Genomic DNA, 18,302 nt, shown 5'->3' with positions numbered 1-18,302 from the left:
GCGCAGAGCGCGGCCCTGACGCCCGGTCGAGAGGGCCGCCCGTTTGCCGGCAGAGGGATGCCGCCGTGGGGGCCGGGCGCATGCGCGGGACGGGGCGGGCTGCCCGGTTCCGGCGGGGGCGGAGCGGCGGCGAGGCCAGGCCAGGCTCCGGTGGCGGCGGCCGCGCCATGCGTGCCTGGTAGAGCGGGGCGGGGGCGGAGGGTCGAGCCGCGATGAACCTGCGCGGCTTGTTCCAGGATTTCAACCCCAGGTGAGGGCGGCCCGCCGCTTTAACGGGCGGCCTCGGGCCGCGCCGCCCACCTCCGGGCCCCTTCGGCCGGGCCGCGGCCGGTCCCGCGCGGTGGCCGAGCGGCTCCCCTGCCCCGGCGTCGCGCCGGTACCGGGACGCCTCCGGCAAGCGGGGCGGCGCGGCGGGGCCCGGGTCGGCTCCGCGGGCCCCCCCGTCCCGCTCGGCGTGTGTCCCGCTCGGCTGACGCGGAAACCGGCTGACGGCAGCGTTCGCCCCGGGAGCGGCGGCGGCGGCGGCGGCCGGGGGCCCGGCCCGGAGCGGCGTTGGTGCGTGTGAGCCGCGGGCGTTTCGAGGGAGCTCGGCCCGGGCCGGGCCGGGGGCGGCAGCGCGCCGGGAGCGGCGGCCGTCGGGGCGTCTCGAACAGGGTGTTCGGCCCGGCGGGTGCCGGTGCGGGCTCCCCCCGGCCGGGGCTTGATCGGGGTGGCCGCAAACGCGGGCATCCGTCGCCTGGTTTGCAGGCTGGAGCTCCGTCTTTTTTTGGTTTTATTATGTGACTTGCTCGAACTGCTCCAAGTCTCGTGCCGGTTTTTTGAATTTTTCAGCTCGGTGATTTGGGGTACAAAGCTTTCTGCTGGAAAGCAACGTCACCTTACGCTCCAACGCAGGCGTCTAGCGTACGGTAAAGGCTCAGTTCTTGCAGGTGCGAAGGCGTGGCGCGTCGCAGTCCTCGCCCGGACACGGAGAGTCGCTGGCGGCGATTCTTCATTCTGGGCTCTCTTACAATTAAGGAGATGATAGTCGCTACAGCTTGGGCTTCTGCCGTCCTGCCGAGCAAGTACGGATACATGTAACTTTGAAGACGCTGAGAGAACGAGTTGAATTTTACTGGGTTTGCTGTTACCAGGTATTTTAAGATATAAAGGGCTGCAAGTAGCTTGTGCAGGGTGGCGTGAAACACTGAGAGTCCTGGAAACATCTTGCTTGTGAAAGAGGCCTTACCTGATTGCATTTACAAAATGCTGTGTTCAGTCGGTTGTTTAGAGAAACAGAAGGGTAACCAGTGCTTCAGGAGATGCATTGTTGCAGAGGTTGAAATAAACAATTTAAATATGTATGGTTGGAAGTAATGGAAAAGTAGGAACAGAAGTTCCAGAAGCTTACAAAGTTTTGTTATTGCTAAGCGATGTTTGCAGCTTATTTGGATGCTGTCTAAATGATGAATGAGCAAGCTGAATGTTGCCCTTGTGCAGATAACTTAATCTTGAATGTTTTGATGTTCACTGGAGTGCTTAGGGAGCAGTGGTATTTTACCACATGGCACTTCTGTATTTATTGAGGAGCCAGGGAAAGTACAAATTACACAAATATTCAATGTTTGAAAAGTATGCATAGCCTAGGAAGCTGAGGAATCTCTTTGTGCTGTGAAGAGTGACCGTTCTCTATCATCCTGAGGCAGTTTCATCAAGCATGTGAGGAGATGCTGACACAATAAAACTGCTTTTTGTTATTAAAGGGCAGCTGAGACGCTTGTTCTGAACAGAGACAAAGCAGCTTGACATCTAAACAAGGCAATGCTGCTCTAATGAATGTTTTATTATTTGATGAGAGTGAAAGTGGGTAGTTTGTTTGAGTTGTGCTGTTGGAGTAAGGGTAGTATTCCTGACTTGCTGCTTTACTCTGTAGCAAGTATTTACTCTGTTCCTTAGGTTATCCATGTTCTAAAATACATATAATTACTTCACTGAAGTGGTATTGAAGCCTAATGATGTGTTTTATAAAGCAGTCTGTGATCCTCTGGTGAATGTGTGGGTGACTTTTTCCCTTCCTGTAGTGTGAGGAAATCATGTACTATGTAATTATTTTGTCTGGTTTTTGGTGGTACAAGCAATTGCTGTACCACTGCTGTCAAGTATTCTGGATCTATTTATTTAGTCTTAGGTTGACTAGTTTATAAAAGAGATCAACATAACTATTTTAAACTTCTAAGCATCATCCTCAGTATTCCAGTTAGAAACTTCAATCTATAATCAGTAACTTTGTTAAAAGTTTAACCTGTTGGTTGTTGCATTTTTTTTTCTGTAATGTTGCTTTTTTTTAACTAAATGTAAAAATTAAAAAAAAAAAACCACCAACAACCCAGCTCTGGAGTCTGCCTTATTACAATATGTAATAGTTTTTAATCTTTAGTTAAAAATAGTTTGGATAAAATACATAAATTATGTGATTTAATTTTGAACGTCAAAAAACTATCTCATTTGATTTGTATGGAAGAACACATTTTCTAAAAACATGTACAACAGGTATATTTCTGAGCCTCTAATAATACAGCTCCAGCTCCTGACTGGATCCTTGTGGGAGGGAACTACTTATAGATCTCCATTCATTAAGTTTGTCATGCAAGAATGCTTTTGATGTGTTCCCTTGAAGCAATGGTTTTATAAGTGAAAGAGATGACATATGCTATATTTGTGATGAAATATTTGACTCTTCAGAACTGACTTGATTCCTTGCAAAGAAGTTTGACACATGTATTCTGTTAGGAAGTATCCTGATTAAATTTCAGCTATGTTAAGTTGCCTGCCTTAATTTCTGACTCTGGTTTTTGGGTTTTTTTTAATAGCAAATTTCTTATTTATGCCTGCCTGCTGCTTTTTTCCGTGTTACTCTCTCTACGTCTGGATGACAAAATTCAGTGGAGTTACTGGGCTGTATTTGCTCCAATATGGCTATGGAAGTTAATGGTGATTGTTGGGGCTTCAGTGGGAACAGGAGTATGGGCCCGAAACCCGCAGTATCGGTAAGTTGACGATATTTATATTTATTTTATAGAGGGAACATAATGTGTTTTCCATACTGAATCAAATTCATAAATAGGTTTTTTAACAACATATGATATAGCATCCAGAAGGTTTGTTTTCAATGTATTTAAAATAATTATCATAACCTATAGTGAATGCAAACAGCTCTATGCAGCTATGGATGTCTTAATCCTAGTTGCGATGGTTCATCACAAGCTTCAACAATATTGTCTTTGTGAAGCTAAAACTTCTCACAGAGTGACTTTTTGCACTTTTCTGTTAGAACATTGGGAATTCTTTGCTTTAGCGTAAGCTGTATAGAAATATGTATCTTCATATGCATTGGGAATATACTATATTTAATTGGACTATTTTCTAAATCAGTTTCCTGAAATGTACAAATCAGCCTGAAGAATGTTGATTTTTTTTTCTCCGTGGTGTGCACATAACCTCAGTGAACGTACAGATGAATATTCAGTGATTCTTGAATATGCCATGAACGTAGAGAATTTTTTTCAGATTTTAGTTGCAGTTTTGTAAGAAATGTTCAAGTAATTTAATACACTAATATAGGCAAATGTGTAACAATTCCAAAATAAGATGTTTGTGGGAACAAATTCTGTAAATTCCTTTTCGTTTTTGTCAAAGCTGTTTAACGTTGATATTTTAATTCTCAGTTTAGGGTAAAATAACTTTTAGACCTTTAAATATGTCAGTGTTTACTTTTTTTTGGTAATCCGAATAGGATGTGAATTTGAACATGCTAGCCGAAAAGAAAAACTACTTTAAATGAAATTTATGGTGAATATTAAATGAAAAATTTTGTGCACAGGCCTCATTCTGTTACACTATATTGTGTGGTTCAGGTCTTGTTTGCCCCTTCTAGAAATGGTCCTACTTGTGTAGGAAAAAGTATGGTTTCTCTGTGTGTGCTGTTATTTTACAGGCATTTTACTTTTTAGTAATAGATAATATTCTGTTGCTATATGGTGATTTTGGTGGATAAAGAAATTCTGGGGAAAGAGGTTGATTAAGTGAAAGCTGGTGCAGGAACCAAACAGATAATTTTAGACTTAGCTTAACAGCCTGCATGATATCTGAGTGTTTAAATGGTAGCAAAGAAATCCTGTTTTATCTGCACAGCTATAGAATCCTTAGAAAATTTTCAAGCTGTAAAAATCCCACTGCCCTCTTTGAGTAAGATACTTTAAATGTGCAGCTTTATTGGCAAGAAATCCTGTTAATGTCATCAGGAGTGTAGTTTAATAATGGCTATTTGGGCATAATGTGTACATTTATTAAAAACAAGTGTTAATATCTGAAACTTTTAACAATTGCAAACAAAGTGTCTTGGGACATTTGCAGGATAGTGTGCTTTCCCAGGGGCAAGTAAACTGAATGCTTCCTTATCCTTTCTTTAGAGCAGAAGGAGAAACCTGTGTGGAGTTCAAAGCTATGTTAATTGCAGTAGGCATCCACCTGCTACTCCTGATGTTTGAAGTTCTGGTGTGTGACAGGATCGAAAGAGGAACCCATTTCTGGCTTCTGGTCTTCATGCCATTATTCTTTGTATCCCCAGTGTCAGTTGCAGCTTGTGTGTGGGGATTCCGACATGACAGGTCTCTGGAGGTAATGCTTCATTTGTTACGTGTAAAATTTGTGGCAATGCAAGACTCTGCATCAATTGGGTTACAGTTTATCTCTCAGTAAAGCATGATATGGATGACTGCATCGATTGAATTAATTGTTTGCACTGACCTGCTGGAGTGAAAAATCAGCATCAGGAATAATATAATTTTTTCTAATCTCTTGTAGTTTTTTCAGCTACCAAATTGCAGCATGTTTTAAACCTGCCTTTTTATTATTGTGTGTTAAAAAGAACTCACCACAAACTCTGCAATATGGACTAATACTACACACTAAAACAGAAATTACTGAAGGAAATTCCACTGTTAGTAAGCACTGTCCCTAGGCAGAATTGAACTTCCAAAGCCCTAGATAATCACAGTTGAAAATGTCTTACTATCCCAATCTGTGTGCTTAATCTCTAATTTGGGAATGTGGGTGGTAGGCGTAAACCAGTAGTTTTTCATTTTGTGCTTCTATCTTCTTTCCTCTCTAACTCATTCCTTTTGATTTTGGAAGAACTTCACAGGGATGATCAAGATCTTTCCATGGTTGTGGCATTTTGCAATAAATTTAGAATTCTTACTGAATTGATATTTTTAAGGTTTGCCTTTTTTTCTTCATGTCCTCAAACTACCCTATAACAATTAAAAATCTGATTTTTAGATGAGGCTTAGCTTTTTCAGGTTTTTTTTTTTTAATTTCAAGAGAATATTTCTCTTAACATTAGCATAAGCTGAGTTTAGAGAGAGAAACATTTCTGGTAAGTGAATGTTGGGATGGCTGGTAAACTGATACCTTAAATTGTTGATTTAAAAGTATTGCAAATAGAATTTCATTTTGAAGATTTCTAGCCACAGTTGAGCATTCCTAAAAGTAAAATTTGTGTAGAAATACTTGCCTTCTATTGGGTGATGCTTGATAACCCACTGATTTGTAGATGACTGCACAGCTGCTACATAATGGCAGAAAAAAATGGAATTCACTTGCCCCTAAAAGGCAACAGCTGTCTCAAAGAAAATAAGTTATGCAGTTGAACTGTCAACTCTTTTTTTTTAATTATTTGGTCATCTTCACTTAGTGATGTTCTACTTTCTTTTCTGTTTACTCTGGGAAAATTTTATTATTTCCCTTTCATTTGCTAGAAATGTAAGAGTGGCCTGTCTTTAATCCAGGATATTAAATTTTGGCACGAATGATCAGAGTAGTTGTTAATCTATTATTATTTTCATAATTACTTAATCTGAAAGTTACAGTCTGCTTATTCCAATTCTGAAACTGATTAGGTGATCAGTAAGTACAGTCGGGTTTTGTCTATGTATCATGGTGGGCTCAGAAAAAGCTTTCTTCTGTGTGTTACACTTTTTATAGTCAGTAAAGCACCATTTATTTAAGGCATATTGAATTCATTAAATTGTGAGCCTAGCCACTCCAACTATACATGCATTTGCCATATATAGCTCAAATGTTAACTTGATTTTAAGAATTATTTATAGCAATTGATCTTCTGATTTTTTTTTTATTATTTCTATTTGCTCTTGCAGTTTTCACGTTGCTTGGTCTTATGCTTGAGTGTGGGGAGGCTTGGTAGTTTACTTTTTTGAGAAAGCCAGTGGTACAAAATTATTTTAAATCTACTTTCCCAGTCTTTTTAAAGTAACCTGTACTTCCAACAGTGAAGGCTTCAGTGCAGTCTCTGAAGTAGGCAAGCACCTGCTGCCTGTTGGATTTTTGACTCCCTGTACTGTGAATTTCAAAGGCATATATTCAAGAGATCATAATACACAATCATGTATGTTAGTGAAAAGTAGCATGTAATGTCTGCCTTTTGAGAAATATTACATTTCAAAGATGCCTTACATCCCTACATGTTTTTTTTAAAATGGAAAATGTTTCTAACTTACACTCAAGAGCTTCAGTTATTTTTTCAGATAATAATTTTCTGTTTGATCTTTGAAATTCCTACCCATGTAGGTTGCCCATAAACTTTAGAAACAGAATCTTACCAAGTCTGACAGTGCTTCATTGTCTCTCTTTGTTCAAACTAGACACAAACTTGATTTTTTTTTTTAAAGTATAATTTAGGGTTAGTTCTCATAGTGGCAAGCAGGACACATGAAAAACTTTCATTAACGTTTTTAATGAGAAGTATTGCTTTTCTGTATTGCCTCAGAAACCAAATGTCTTCAGTGTCATTTAAAATATCTGTAATTATACATTAAATGCTTGAATTTGGATGTCATTTTCCACTGTTCTATGTATTTCTTTTACCCCCCAGATAGAGTTGGGACTTTTAAACCAGACTGTCGGTAGTTAAACCCATGTAACTTTTATCTTTATATTACTGCCACTGCTAACTGATACCTTTAAAGACAAATTTTGCTAATTTTGAATTGAAGGACTACTTACTACTTGTTAATTTAATTCTAGCAGTATTTCTTATCTGAAGAAAATAGTTGTTTTCCAAGGCTTTGCTTTTTTCAGTCTGATTAGTTTGGCTTTTCTTACTTCTCTAATCACTCTAATAAGTGTTGCAGGTAGTGCTTTTATTTTTTTTAAATGCCGGGAAGGTCCTTCCTCAGGAGACAGCTGCCTCTACAGTTACTCTATTGGGATCACAGCCTCCCAAATTTAGGGATGCTTAGTAATATCTAATGTAAGTGCAAATGATTGATATTGCAGCAATAAGCATGGAGTCAGAATAAGTCCTTTGAGAGATTCTTTGATTATCTTGGAAATAGCTTTATCATGCTAAGAGTTAACTAATGTATTTTCTTTTTCTAGCTGGAAATCTTGTGTTCAGTCAATATTCTACAGTTCATATTTATTGCACTTAGACTAGACGAGATCATCAGATGGCCATGGCTTGTATGTAACAAGTGTTTTCTTCTTATCCTTGTTTAAATGCTGAATTTCATGAAGATATTTACTATAGGGAACAGTTAATTCATGATCAGAGTCCATGATCACATTTTTGCTCTCTTAACAATCAATCCTTCACTGAAGGTCTGGCATCTCATTCAGTGGTCATGGGAAACGGAGGCTGTTCTTTGGGCATTTCAAACTTTGGGGGAGAGGGATGTGCCATCAACTGCAATTGATCTCTGATCGGTTGTTGAAAGAGAAATCTTAACCAAAGGTTTCCAGTGGGAACACTAAACTAGCCATGAAAATGATTGGTGAGTTAGGGAATGTGCTGGTAAATATGGTGTGGTAAATAACTTGTTTTATTTGTTGTGTTACCATGCATGTAAATCCACTTACTGTGCAAGTGGTCACTGTCAAAACTGCTGAGATCTCCTGTCCCAAGTGCCTTTATGATACAAAAGTGCTGTTTCTGTGTCTGGGTTTTTGTAAACTACTATAAAACTGGTAATCTGGCATGATTATGACTGTCCTTTCTATTTTCCAAAAAGCTAGGAACAGGATTTAATTTAGAAACTGCTTCAAGTAAGGTGTCCAGTGTAGAAAATACTTGCTAAAATCAATTTTAAGTACTGCGTGAGCCCACGTAAAGTCACAGAAGTCTTAGTAAAGTTGAATTACAATGGCTTAATTTTAAATTGTTTCAGCTTGATGGGGTTTACAAAGCTAGCTGAGGAACGAACCCCAGAGAGATGATACGGCTCATAACAGTGCACCTGATTTGTGAAGCTTTTCTGTTAGAGATTATGTTAGTGAAAGACCATTAGACTTAAATTTCTTGTTTAGACTTAATATCTAGACTTGTTTTTTAAATAAAACCCACACCTGAAACAAAACTGATAAAAGTGTATCACTGTTGGGGGGGGGAAAGCAGTTAATTTCTTTTTCTTTCAGGTTGTTTGTGTTCCACTGTGGATCTTGATGTCCTTTCTGTGTCTAGTAGTGCTCTATTATATTGTATGGTCTGTTCTATTCTTGCGCTCTATGGATGTGATTGCTGAGCAAAGGAGGACACATATAACAATGGCTGTCAGCTGGATGACAATTGTAGTTCCACTGCTCACATTTGAGGTAGGAAAAAGCATAATGAGTTTTACGTATCTTGGGTTTTTTTTAGCGAGTGATGAATGTTGCTCTTTCAACTTACTAAAATGAGAAGACTGCTTTTTATTTTGGAATAAAATATCAACAGCAAATATGAAAGAAAAAAATTCTACATTTCTTTAAACTTTGAGTAAAATATGCATCACATTGGAATTGTAACTCCATGTTTCTGTGGAGGCCATTTTTCTTCACAGAAGTGTGAAGTTAAAGATCTGAGATCAGCATATGTTTTAAGAAGCTTGGAAGTGGGTATTGCAATTAAACTGACATTGTATAATTTTTTTTGCCATTTAGATCTTACTAGTACACAGACTGGATGGGCATAATTCTTTTTCTTTTATACCCATATTTGTTCCTCTCTGGCTTTCACTGATAACTTTAATGGCAACAACATTTGGACAGAAAGGAGGAAATCACTGTAAGTATTGAAAAATGGAAACAGATTGAAACTCCAGGCTTAAATGTATTAAGACTTGTATTTTCAAAAAGTGCTTTTTTTGGTGTATATTCTCTCATGAAAGAATTCAGATATGTCTGTTACCATTGGTTTTCAGGTGATTTTACCAAGTTTTCAGTGTTTATAGTGTCTCTTTTTTTTTTTTTTCTTACTCCTATAAAAGTGTAACTTCTGCTTGGACTCAACTTGAAATCTCAATAGGATTTTAATTGTAACTTAGCCTTCTATCCTTCCTTATTTCTATGGGTTTCATTCTCGTGGGATGTGACTGGATCTTTCTACTCGGGGTTCTGAAAATAGTGTACCACCTACCATTTTTAATTAGCATTTGTCTTAGCAGCCTGAACTAGTAGTATTCTCTTTCCTCTCTGGCCAAACAGTGCTCTGTGCTGCTTAGTTGTAACTTCAGTTGCCTGAGTGGCCAGTGTAGATTTACTAGGCTTTTATCCTCACCACAACTAGCACTGCCAAAAGGAGTGTTTGCACTTTGAGCCATCTAATGTTACTGAACCAGTACAGATGAGTAGCTCTTCCCATCCACGTTGCAGTTCATGTTTCTTGTGGACAAGGCAATAAAATTTATTAGCATTTTTCAGAGTTGAAAGGAACCAGCTGTGATGTTTTGTTACATAAACTCACTTCAGTTTGGGGCCCATTGTGAAGTATATTGAGAATTAATTTCTTTGGTTGTGACTAAGCTTATCTCTGTACATTTAGTTTACTTTTATATTGTGATTGTATAGAAAATTGTTACTGGTGATATATATATATCTTTTTAAATGCATGCTCTTGGTAATTTATGGCCAAATTAGTCTTTTGGAAAGCCACATGTCCTTTATCTTCTGTAGGGTTAGTAAATATTTCTGTAAATTTTTAAAAAAGAAAATTCACCTGAAGTGAGCCTCAGAAGACTTGCATGAAAATCCACCTTTAAAATGCTAAGCGAAATACAGTTGGCCACAAAGTATAATCTGTGCAAAAAGATGGGTTGTATGGGATCTTCGCTGGCAAATATTTAATACCGTGCTTTTGTTTAGCGTGAAAGATTTGACTTGGGCAGGCTGTTCCTTTTAACACTGACCTTTGGTACCAGTTAAGAGAGGAGTACCATCTGCTGAATTACAAGTGCTGATTACTTAAATGCTCTCTTTCCAAGTCTTTGCACATAGCAAAATACATGACAAACACAGAATGTGTACTGTTTTCTAATCTAGCACAGGTAATGCCAAGGATGAGATAGTCCTGGTGTCACATTATATTTGGCTAACAACTAAAGTATTTGGGGAATACTGAATACATCCATTTACTAATCTGTGTCTGCCTGTGCATCACATTCCCTCTGGTACTGTATGTATCAAACAAAAGTTGGCATGAGTGTCTTCCCATGTGGCACTGGTTGCTTTGACTGAGATGCAAAGTCTTTTGTGTTCTTTTTCTGTGTACTTACGTGACCTGACACTGCCTAATGTGAAATTAAATGGATTCTTGCTGTGGTAGTATAGCTGTAATTTATAGATATACATACACAGACATGCATGTGCAGACATGCAGAGGCATGCAAATGAATGTATATATTCTGTATGTATATCTGCATGTATATAATCTGAACTGTAACGTTGTATGATAAGTGTAAATAACACACGGAGAAGCAGCACTAACAAATTTTATATTGTTCATATGCAAACAATCAAGAGAAATAAGATTGCATAGTCTGCCTACTTAATTAAATTTTCATTATATTCTGCAATAACGGGAAATTATTTCTTTTTTAGGGTGGTTTGGAATTCGCAAAGACTTTTGCCAGTTCCTGCTTGAAATTTTCCCATTCTTACGAGAATATGGAAATATTTCTTATGATCTTCATCATGAAGATAATGAGGAAACAGAAGAAACACCACTGCCCGAACCACCAAAAATTGCACCAATGTTTCGAAAAAAGACTGGAGTTGTCATTACACAGAGTCCTGGAAAATATGTGATTCCACCTCCGAAATTAAACATTGATATGCCAGATTAAGATGACAGCAGCATGTTAAACTGGAACTGGGAATCAGCAGACAAATGTATTTCATCTCATGCCTTGTCACAATTACTTTAAAATAGGTATTGCTGAATCAGTGGCTTGGATTACACAAATCAGAGATCTTGAAGATAATCTGAGAGCTTTTCTAGAAATACGTGGTGGTCTAATTTGTGAACCTTCCTAACGGGTTGGTTGCACGCTTGCCTGTATAGTATTTATATGAACATTTTAGCAGTGTAATATATTGTTTAAAAGTCTTGTCCTGTACAGTATAAGTATTATCTAAAAGTATTTTTTTAAAAAACCCTGTATGAAATGCCTATGCTCTCCCAGGTGTCTTTTAGGTCCTAAATATACACTTTATTTCCATTTCTGTTTTAAATGCTTTTTTGAGGATGCCTTAGTATAGTACCTCTTTACTTCTTTTTCTGTTCAGCCACAATCAGTCTTAACCACAGAGGCACAGGAGTGTTGCACTTCTTAGGCAAGACTGGAATGCTTTTTGCGGGGGGGGGGGAATAGAATGTATAGCAACTTACATGATGTTTTTGAGTTAGCTATGTAAATTTTCATGTAAGTATTTCAACTTTTGCACTGGCTTGGGAGTTAAGTGTTGGTTTTGTTGCTTTTCCAGTTCCATGTTTTAATTCTTCTTAAGCAGCATGTACACCATTCTCCCATTAGACTGGCTGTCTAATAAGCTGTTCCCTCTTGCATCATGCGTGCAGTCTATGCCAGAAACATTAGTTGTGGGGTTTACAGCTGTCAGTTAGCTGGTATAAATATCATAGCTTGGTCTTCGTTACCACCTTTGTAAGAGTGTTGGTGTAAATGATTAAACTTTTCAAGATAGGAGCTCACTGGTGTTGGTGTATAGCATTTTCTTGTTTGAAGAAAGACCTCCTTGGGCATACTGTCTTGGACTTCCAGAAGAAGCTTTAGAGAAATTTAGTCTTTGAAACCTATACCCTAGTAGCTTATAACAACACATGTCAGATACTCCCACATCCTTGCAGCTGCTCTTTGTGTTTAAGTGAACCCACAGTTTAGGAAGCTTAAATACCATGGATCATGTTCCCTTAGTGTTAGTATGGCAGTAAGAGCAAAGAGTGTATGGACATTTCTGCATGTGTGAAAGGTGTGCACCTGAAAAACTTCAGAGATGTGGTGCTTTCATTCCTAACAATGCCAACCTCCCTCTTCCTCCCTGTGGACCAGCCAATGGCTGAAACCCAATACAGCACTGTCCTATCCTATGCTTAAAATTTTGTTGCAGTTGTATTTACTTTTTGGCTCTTGAGTAAAATAAATAAATAATCTGTAAATGAAAAGCAACAAGTGCTATTTAGCACTTGCTGCTGCTGTTTCATGTTGCTAGGAAACAGATGCTGCTTTGTGATGTGACTGAAGTTCGAGGTTTTTCCCTTGGGAGTCTCACTCAGTTGGTCACTCTTCAGCTGGCTGGCTGGCAGGACAGTCTAGCTGCTAGGGTTCAGCCGAAAAATTTACTCAAACTGAGAAAAAAGAATTTAAAATGGGGCTTTCCTCATCGGAAACTTCATGTGATTCTGTTTCGGCCAAGAGATTTGATTTGTCAGGCTTGAATTCTCTCCGTCCAGCGTGTGACGAAGGTAGTGACACTGCCTTTGGACCTCCAACAGAAGAACCCTGGTCAAAAAGAGAGCATCTGAATTCACCTGAGAGCTCTAGCAAAGGCAATGCCTCTCCATGCTTCAGCTTTATGAAGAAGCTCTGGGATGTTATTGAAAGCGGTCAGTTTGAGTCCATTTGGTGGGGTGACAACGGAAAGTGTGTAGTGATTCATGAAGAATTGTTCAAAGAGGAAGTACTAGCAAGGAGAGGACATCTGAGAATTTTTGAAAGTGAGACCATGGAAAGCTTCCATCGTCAACTCCACCTGTATGGCTTCGGTAGAAGGCTGTGGCATTTTTCAAAATCAGGCTCACGCAATGACTTGCTAGCAGAAGAAACAACTGGGGAGGTATGTTGGATCCTCTACATGCAAACTAACTCTCAGAATATTGTAGTGGGACAGATTTCTGTTCCAGTTAAATAAGCCTTTAATACATATGAGATGAGGATGGTGGTACATGTTCTGATTGTCATTTGTTTCTCATCTCATGTTCAAGAGTTTTTGAGGTAGCATTTGAGTAGTAGAAACACTGATAAAATATACATTGGTTATTTCCAATTACTTTGGGCACATAAAATGAAGAGATATTCTTATCGTATCAGGATTGTTTTTTCTTTTTGGTATTTGCTACCTGTCTTGCTGGACCAGATGTGCAGTTTTCTTGTGGCACTTGCTGAAGGCTGAGAAGGTATGTGCCAGCATCGTATAGTTATCTACATGTTCATTCCACGCTAAAGTGGCTCAAAAGTAATGGTATTTGGGTTTCTAAATCAGTTTGTATGCTTTTGAGAATCCTACGCTTCTCTGCTACCAAGTGGCAAAACCACAAGGCTGGTTCCTACTTAACAGGACTGTTTTGCACCATTTTATTCAGCCTAAACTTCAGGTTTAGAACACCCCTAATAGTCCTTTTTAACATCCACGTTTCTCTTTTGCAATTAAAATTCTTAGTTCTCCTATCTTTGTGGTTTCCAGTCTCAAGGTGGTGGCAACTAACTCTTTTCCTTTGCATATTTTAGTTTCACTTCTACTACAACCCAAATTTTAGAAGACGTTTTCCGTATCCGCTCATGAAGTATAAGCGAAGCTTTGGTCCAAAAAATCAAATGCCAGGAGGATTTTCACCGGACATGGATTTGCATGCACGCTGCCAGAAAAGAAAACCAGATGTTGAGCTTGAGTGGGAAACCACTTTCGAGGAGGAAAGCGGTCCGTTCACAGCAGGTCCAAGGCAGAATGTGCACACCTCTGCACCCAGGAAGACCGCACCTGCCAAGCGACGTGCCTCTACCTCTGCACGGAGCGCTGCTCTGACACCTGCAGACCCTGCGGCAGCGGTAGGCAGGGAGAAGCTCAACCCTCTGGCCCCCTCCCTTTTGCCGCAGCACAGCAGCCCCGGCCCGGCTGCCGCTTCTGCTGCCGCTTCACGGGGTTGTGCCGTGCCAGCCGTGCCCAACAGTCCCTTTCCACCAGGGCTGGCACCTCCCGCCTCTCCAGCTGGGCTGGCAGCGGCCGCTGCTCTGTCTATGCCGAGGCCACCTCAGGGCCAAACTCCACCCAACCACCGCTGCCTGACTTGCACTTGTGGTCCAAACAGCGGACCTGCAGGCAACGGCCTTGAACCCCAACCCGGGGCACGCTAGGTGCCTTCTGCAGCTCTTCTAGAAGTTGTGTAGTCCAAGGGAATAGAGTCTCCTAAGTGTTCCAATAAACTATCTGAATAAAAAGCCTCTGACAGTTGTCCTGTCCTGTTTTGTAGCAATGCCTGGCCTTGGGCCTTGCTCCAGAAAGTCAAAAGGATTTTCATTGTAATGCAGGGTGTGAATTTTGAAAAACTCTTAATTGCCAAAATTAGTAACTTCTATTTGTTACTTGTCATGCTTGTCTTCAATTCAGTATTAGATTCTTCAAAGCTTACTAATATTTTTCATCTTAAATGAGAGAAGTATAATAATACTTGCTTCATTTAATTTTGTAAAAGCACTTTCTAACAGAGGCCTTTCTACAAAGGCTGTCACATCACAGAGCTGTATACTGCAGACTGCTCCCCCATCATATGCACATCTAATGCACCTAACGTGAATGAGGAAAATCTGGTCATTTCTGGAAGTTTTACATTCACAGCATGACATACACCATGTGCAGAAACCTCATCTAGCAAACCTCTACCTGAGAAGCCCCTAGGACTGGCTGCCTTAGATGACTTCTTTCTCAGTGATCCCACAAATGTAAGGTGAGGAGTGGGCTATGAGACAGATGTCATATTAATGATGGCAGCCTGCTTTCAAGCACCATTTTTCTGAAGGGTCCTACAAAACTCTTTCTTCCTCATATAATTGGAGATGCATGCATCATATAATAGGGTTGTATTTACTCATGTTTTAAATTGGCACACAATACATCTTTAAAAACATCACATTTACTTGAAGTTTTTTATATAGGAAAAATGTAGTAAACCATTAATGATTTCCAGTAACGGTCATAAAAATTACATCTTGTTTATTTTGCCTCAAAAGAGCAGTTCTTCAAATGTATTTTCTATTACAAACCATTAGTTTTGGAAGGGAATCCTAAACAACTTGCTGGTGTTCAAGATGCTGACTTGTGAATTACAAGTGTGCATTTAGGCAGGAAAAATGATAGGGGCAGCACCTATGCTTCTGGAGGGATCAGTTCTTCGGGGATGTCCACCTGCCACACACCTCTTCTCCCTCTGGCAGGAATCGGTTCCAGGAGCCATCTTGGATTTGAAACAACAGTCACGTATTTCTGTTCTAGATTACTGAGGACAGCTTTGTTTTCCAGCTCCAGAATCTTTTCAGGAGGCAAGTTTTCTGGATATAGTGATGTCTCTCCAATGTCAATTAATCCTGTATTTTAAAATATAAAATTAGTTGGCTGTTTGATCTCCTAGCAAAGTTTTCCAAAAGTAAACGTCCCATACAAAACAGCTAATTTGTTACCAGAAGAACACAGTATGAAGCACACACACGTCAAACCAGTGTCGTTCACTGCAGAAGATGGCCTACATGACTGAACTGAAGTTGGTGAAGAACACGTGAAGCATGTAGTTACAATATTCACAACTCAGTGATACACAATTCTGTTAAAAAAAGCCTGCATCTAAGGAGATACAGCTGCTACCAAAACTCCTGAGCTACATTTGGCCTTGAAACAGCTTCATTAAAAATAAAACTCCCTCTGTTTCTATCAGGACACTATTCTATTAACATTTTTAAATCATTAAACTTTATGGAAAGTCCTGCTCTCTGGAACCCTTTTAGTGTCATAAAAGGAAGTTTCTACATTGCTTAATGATTAAAAACATTAAAATAAAGATCAAAGAAGCTTTGATACCTACTCCACAATTTAGCATGCAATTTATGTCAAAGTTGCAAATCTGCATATTACTTAGTACCTAACAATTTTCAGCACTGGAGAACTGGAACAATTTTTCGGTATATGTGATAGAAGTAATTTGTTGAGCAGGAATAGCTAAAAATACTCAAATGAGAATGCAAGACAGATGGTGTAACAAAATATACCTACAAGAAAAGATTGCAAAGTGAGTGCTGGATTAAAACTTTTTAAGTATACAGTGCAGCAACATAAAATGTGTGTGTTTCAGCACAGTATAAGAAAAGAAACACCACTCCATCCTAACTCTGTGCTACAGAAACAAACTTCTTCACTGCCCAAGTAACAAGAGCAATGGAGCATTTGTAGAGCTGAAATAGGATTTATTTCTGTAATACTCTAATGTGACATGCAAAGCACTGCAACATCATGACTCCACTTGACTATGAGTACTGTAAAACGGTTTCAGCAAGAGTTCCTAAGCTCAAAATGCAAAGTGTGGAATTGACATTTATTATTGCAAAACAAAACTAATATGCAACCCACGTTATACTATCTTACTACATGATGAGTTAGCACAAATCAATTTTATTTCTTGAACAGACTTTAGAGTTGTAGCCTAAAGTTTTTAGTAGAGTGAGTGTATTTTAAAAACTGAGGCCCGAATAAAATTCTTCACACCTAAGGTCAAAGATACTTCACATTTCCAACACAATGAAAAAGAATAAATTTTGTTTACAACTTCCCTCACGGACCTCTGCTTATAGTGATAAGGAATCAAAATAGCCCCCCAGTGACAACTCAGGCACCACTCCTTCAACGTAAGTGTTAAAGCAATGTTATAATGAGCCTAACTGTGTAAAGCAGATGTGTATTTGAGTTAAATGTTAACGAACCGAAAGTTTGCTTGGAAAATATAATCCAAGGTTGCTTACCTGCAATAACTCCTCTGCCAAATCTTTCCCCTTTATCCAACAAATCTTGCACTTGTTCTGGTGTCATACCAAACCTATTCGAAAGAATTGCTCTCCATGTTTCATCTTGCCAGTCCTTAACAGCTATATGAATAGCAAGGGTGCAGTTCTTGTAGTTTGCTAGCAAAGGACGCCAGCGAGTCTCTACTGTTTTGACCTTGTTTAAAACTAATCCCGCATAGGGCTGTCGGAAGGAAAGGCAACCAAATTTCATCGTTTCCCTCGCATCAGAACCTGTTTATTTCCTATGAACAAACGGACACCCGGAGATTAGTCTTTAGAAACGCGTCTGTGACCATGACGCACGACCAGATCTGCCTGAGCAACTGCCACAAGCTCAGGATGCTGCGCTACACCGACCTGCGCGATGCTTCCCGCGGGACGGACGGACGGACGGACGGATTTTCCCCTCGGCGGGGCCCTCGTTTGCAAACGCCGCCCGCCCGCCTGCCACGCTCCGGGCACAGGCCGCCCTGGGCTGGCGCTGCCCGGAACGGCCGCCTCAGCGCCGCCAGAAACCACCCCGGCCTCGCGGGGGGGGCCGCTGCACCGGCGGGCTGGCACCCCGCGACCGCAGGCATTGCCTCCGCGGGCGGGAGCGGTGACCGGGGCACCGCGGCCCGGCCCGGCCCGGCCCGGCCCGGCGCCGCAGGCCGCGCTCGGGAGCCGGCCGCTCCCGGGGCCGGAAGGGGTTTAAAAGCCCGTTCCTCAGCGGGGTAGCCTGGGGCCGGCCCCGGAGGGAGGCAGTCCTCCGCGGCCACCGCCGCCGGCAGGGCCCGCGTCCCGCTCCCTCCCCCGGGAAGCGCTCCGCCGCCTCACAGCCCCGGAGGCCCCGCGGCCGCCTCTTACCTGGCTGCCGCCTCTTACCTGGCTGCCGCCACCTCCGCTCCCTCCCCTCCGCTTGCGCGGGGCCGGCGGGCCGTGCTGCCGCCCCGCTCGGTGCCGCGGGGGGGAAGGTGGGCGGCGGGGAGCGGCCTTTGCTGCTGCTGCTGCCGCCGCCGCTGCTGCCGCTGGGGGTGGCGGTGGCGGCGGCGGCGGGTTCCCGCCCGGGAGGTTGTGAGGGGAGCGGCGCGCGCCTGGCGGCAGCCGGCGGCCCCGTTCCGCGCCCGGCTCCGCTGCCGAGGGAGCGAGGCCGGCACCCGGCGGCGCGTATTT

At 41.3% G+C, this 18,302-nt stretch overlaps 3 protein-coding genes across 5 annotated transcripts; 2 read left to right on the top strand and 1 right to left on the bottom strand.

Moving 5' to 3' along the window:
* The first annotated feature begins 84 nt into the window (after positions 1-84).
* TMEM185A (transmembrane protein 185A) lies at positions 85-12,017 on the top strand. Of its 2 annotated transcripts, XM_069811143.1 has the most exons (7): positions 85-250; positions 2,850-3,026; positions 4,449-4,656; positions 7,438-7,521; positions 8,473-8,649; positions 8,977-9,100; positions 10,912-12,017. In XM_069811143.1, the coding sequence occupies exons 1-7, from the start codon at positions 213-215 to the stop codon at positions 11,154-11,156; spliced, it is 1,053 nt and encodes a 350-aa protein (XP_069667244.1). In that variant the 5' UTR covers positions 85-212; the 3' UTR covers positions 11,157-12,017. The 2 variants fall into 2 exon arrangements, with proteins under 2 accessions (XP_069667244.1, XP_069667245.1); XM_069811144.1 differs by lacking the exon at positions 7,438-7,521.
* A 146-nt stretch (positions 12,018-12,163) lies between these two features.
* On the top strand, positions 12,164-14,546 carry LOC104316742 (heat shock transcription factor, Y-linked-like). Its single transcript, XM_009917262.2, has 2 exons — positions 12,164-13,164; positions 13,836-14,546. Exons 1-2 carry the CDS (start codon positions 12,697-12,699, stop codon positions 14,457-14,459), a joined length of 1,092 nt encoding a protein of 363 aa, XP_009915564.2. The 5' UTR covers positions 12,164-12,696; the 3' UTR covers positions 14,460-14,546.
* Positions 14,547-15,293: 747 nt separating this feature from the next.
* Positions 15,294-18,289, bottom strand: EOLA2 (endothelium and lymphocyte associated ASCH domain 2). Of its 2 annotated transcripts, none has more exons than XM_069811145.1 (3): positions 18,015-18,289; positions 17,109-17,392; positions 15,294-15,686 (listed from the first exon to the last, which is right to left on the bottom strand). In XM_069811145.1, exons 2-3 carry the CDS (start codon positions 17,359-17,361, stop codon positions 15,469-15,471), a joined length of 471 nt encoding a protein of 156 aa, XP_069667246.1. In that variant the 5' UTR covers positions 17,362-17,392; positions 18,015-18,289; the 3' UTR covers positions 15,294-15,468. The 2 variants fall into 2 exon arrangements, with proteins under 2 accessions (XP_069667246.1, XP_069667247.1); XM_069811146.1 differs by having other exon boundaries at positions 18,029-18,146.
* Between the last annotated feature and the right edge of the window lie 13 nt (positions 18,290-18,302).

Source organism: Haliaeetus albicilla, chromosome 23 (genome assembly GCF_947461875.1).
Source record: "Haliaeetus albicilla chromosome 23, bHalAlb1.1, whole genome shotgun sequence".
Lineage (NCBI taxonomy): Eukaryota > Metazoa > Chordata > Aves > Accipitriformes > Accipitridae > Haliaeetus > Haliaeetus albicilla.
Note: the sequence above shows the minus strand (reverse complement) of the source record. Positions and strands in the feature narration are given on the sequence as shown.